Raw genomic sequence first — 2,500 nt, forward strand, 5'->3', positions numbered from 1 at the left:
TGGACTGTGAGCCCTAGGGTCGCCGGTTCAAGTCCCGAACAGACCTAAATATGGAGTGTGGACTGCTACTTGGAGAGGTCCCAGTTCACCCCCTGGGCCCTGCCGTGGTGCCCTTGAGCAAGGCACCGGATAACCCCCTTCCCCCCTCACTCCCATTGCTCCCCGGGCGCTGTACAGTAGCTGCCCACTGCTCCTAGTGCTAGACTCCTGGTACGGGTTAAAAGCAGAGAACACATTTCACTGTGTGCTCTGCATGTGAGACCATTACAGATTCTATTCTATTCTATTGGTCAGGTTTTATGGAGATGTTCTGAAATGCTTACCTTACATAATAAAATAACACTTGACAAGCAGTGCAGTTAATTAGCCAAATTAAATGGCCAAGATTTCCATGAATTATCCAAAGGGTTTCGTCTTTTTGCGACATCAAACCACAGGGTTTATAGAAATGCACTCGACAAACACCAGCAGAAACGCTGCTACTGGCATAAAAGCATATCATTCATTGAAGGAGATATAACGATGTGTCAAATTGCGCCCCGTAGCTCTCATATCCCACTCATTTGTTTTTGTCTTTCCGTGTTAATGAACTGACTTTGCAGCTAGGCAAAACAGGCGGATAATGGATTGTGATTGTGTTACGCATCAGTCTAGCTAGGGGGGGGGGGGTGGGGGTGGTCAAATGAATGCAGAAAAACACTCACAAATTATTTCGCAAACAAATGTCCCTGGAAGAGCATAAATAATGTCATGGCAACATTGATCTTAAGTATTGTTTTACTTTGTTGTTGCTTGGAACATTTGGCCAGTCAGACACAATCGTAGTTCCTGTGTTGTTGCAGCTCTGTATTCATCTTGATTGTATTTCTCTAGATGATATGAACTGGAATGCGTTGGAGTGGGACCGGGCGGCGGAGGAGCTCACCTGGGAGAGGGTAACTCATAATACTCAATTTACAACTTTAGTTTTTGTGTTCTACATCTATGACCCTAAATATCTCTCTGCTCCCCTCTTAGATGCTTGGCCTGGATGGCTCACTGGTGTTCCTGGTAAGGGTCACATTCCTAACAGGCAGTGTGTTTTATACACGTTTGTATGATGAGTGTATAAAGTCGTCATTTCTCTTGTAGGAGCATGTTTTTTGGGTGGTTTCTCTGAACACACTCTTCATCCTGGTCTTCGGTGAGTAGACTGACACAAAGATGTATCATACACTTATTATCATTAACTCAACGAATAATATGAATACATTACAAAGTGCCAGATATATGTATAAACTGTCATCAATGAGTAAAACAACTCAAATGTAAAAATGAATTACTGTCCGATTCTGTTCCTGATCCTTGTTGGCATACTAGTGTCTGTATATATAGGAAGAGTGCAGGTGGATTGCTTTTGTCTTTCCTATTGAATGACATGTAGTATGTAAAGCGCTTTGAGGGGTCTTAAAGACTGGATAAAGCTCTATATAAGTACAGTCCATTTACCAGTTTCTTGTTCCCCTCATTCAGCGTTTTGTCCTTACCACATCGGGCACTTTTCTGTCGTGGGTCTCGGCTTCGAGGAATATGTAAGAAACTGCTCTCATCAACTTATCACTATCTCATCACTATCATGTCTCTTGAACTATCATGTCTCTTGAACTGTGATTTCTTGACTTCCCTTTTCTTCAGGTCCAAGCCTCCCACTTTGAGGGATTAATCACGACCATCGTGGGCTACATCCTGCTCGCCATGACGCTCATCCTCTGTCACGTATCCTTCTGTCTGCTGAAATATAAGATGTCACCTATTGTGCAAAATCCTCTTCTCCATGTCTCTTCTACATCAACATGTGTCCCCTCTCCTTCATGTCTCTTCTACATCAACATGTGTCCCCTCTTCTTCATGTCTCTTCTACATCAACATGTGTCCCCTCTTCTTCATGTCTCTTCTACATCAACATGTGTCCCCTCTTCTTCATGTCTCTTCTACATCAACATGTGTCCCCTCTTCTTCATGTCTCTTCTACATCAACATGTGTCCCCTCTTCTTCATGTCTCTTCTACATCAACATGTGTCCCCTCTTCTTCATGTCTCTTCTACATCAACATGTGTCCCCTCTTCTTCATGTCTCTTCTACATCAACATGTGTCCCCTCTTCTTCATGTCTCTTCTACATCAACATGTGTCCCCTCTTCTTCATGTCTCTTCTACATCACCATGTGTCCCCTCTCCTTCATGTCTCTTCTACATCACCATGTGTCCCCTCTTCTTCCTGTCTCTTCTACATCAACATGTGTCCCCTCTTCTTCATGTCTCTTCTACATCAACATGTGTCCCCTCTTCTCCATGTCTCTTCTACATCAACATGTGTCCCCTCTTCTTCCTGTCTCTTCTACATCAACATGTGTCCCCTCTTCTCCATGTCTCTTCTACATCAACATGTGTCCCCTCTTCTTCATGTCTCTTCTACATCAACATGTGTCCCCTCTTCTTCATGTCTCTTCTACATCAACAT

At 43.5% G+C, this 2,500-nt stretch overlaps 1 protein-coding gene across 4 annotated transcripts in view; it reads left to right on the forward strand.

Moving 5' to 3' along the window:
- LOC307026378 (E3 ubiquitin-protein ligase MARCHF6-like) overlaps window positions 1-2,500 on the forward strand; it is a 26,433-nt gene that overhangs the window by 6,325 nt on the left and 17,608 nt on the right. For all 4 annotated transcript variants that reach the window (XM_079661729.1, XM_079661727.1, XM_079661730.1 and 1 more), the window contains exons 8-12: window positions 874-935; window positions 1,018-1,050; window positions 1,132-1,183; window positions 1,513-1,571; window positions 1,675-1,755. In XM_079661729.1, coding sequence (XP_079517855.1) covers window positions 874-935; window positions 1,018-1,050; window positions 1,132-1,183; window positions 1,513-1,571; window positions 1,675-1,755 — 287 coding nt within the window. The remainder of the gene's footprint in view (window positions 1-873; window positions 936-1,017; window positions 1,051-1,131; window positions 1,184-1,512; window positions 1,572-1,674; window positions 1,756-2,500) is intronic.

Source organism: Notothenia rossii (genome assembly GCF_949606895.1).
Source record: "Notothenia rossii genome assembly, chromosome: 12".
NCBI lineage: Eukaryota > Metazoa > Chordata > Actinopteri > Perciformes > Nototheniidae > Notothenia > Notothenia rossii.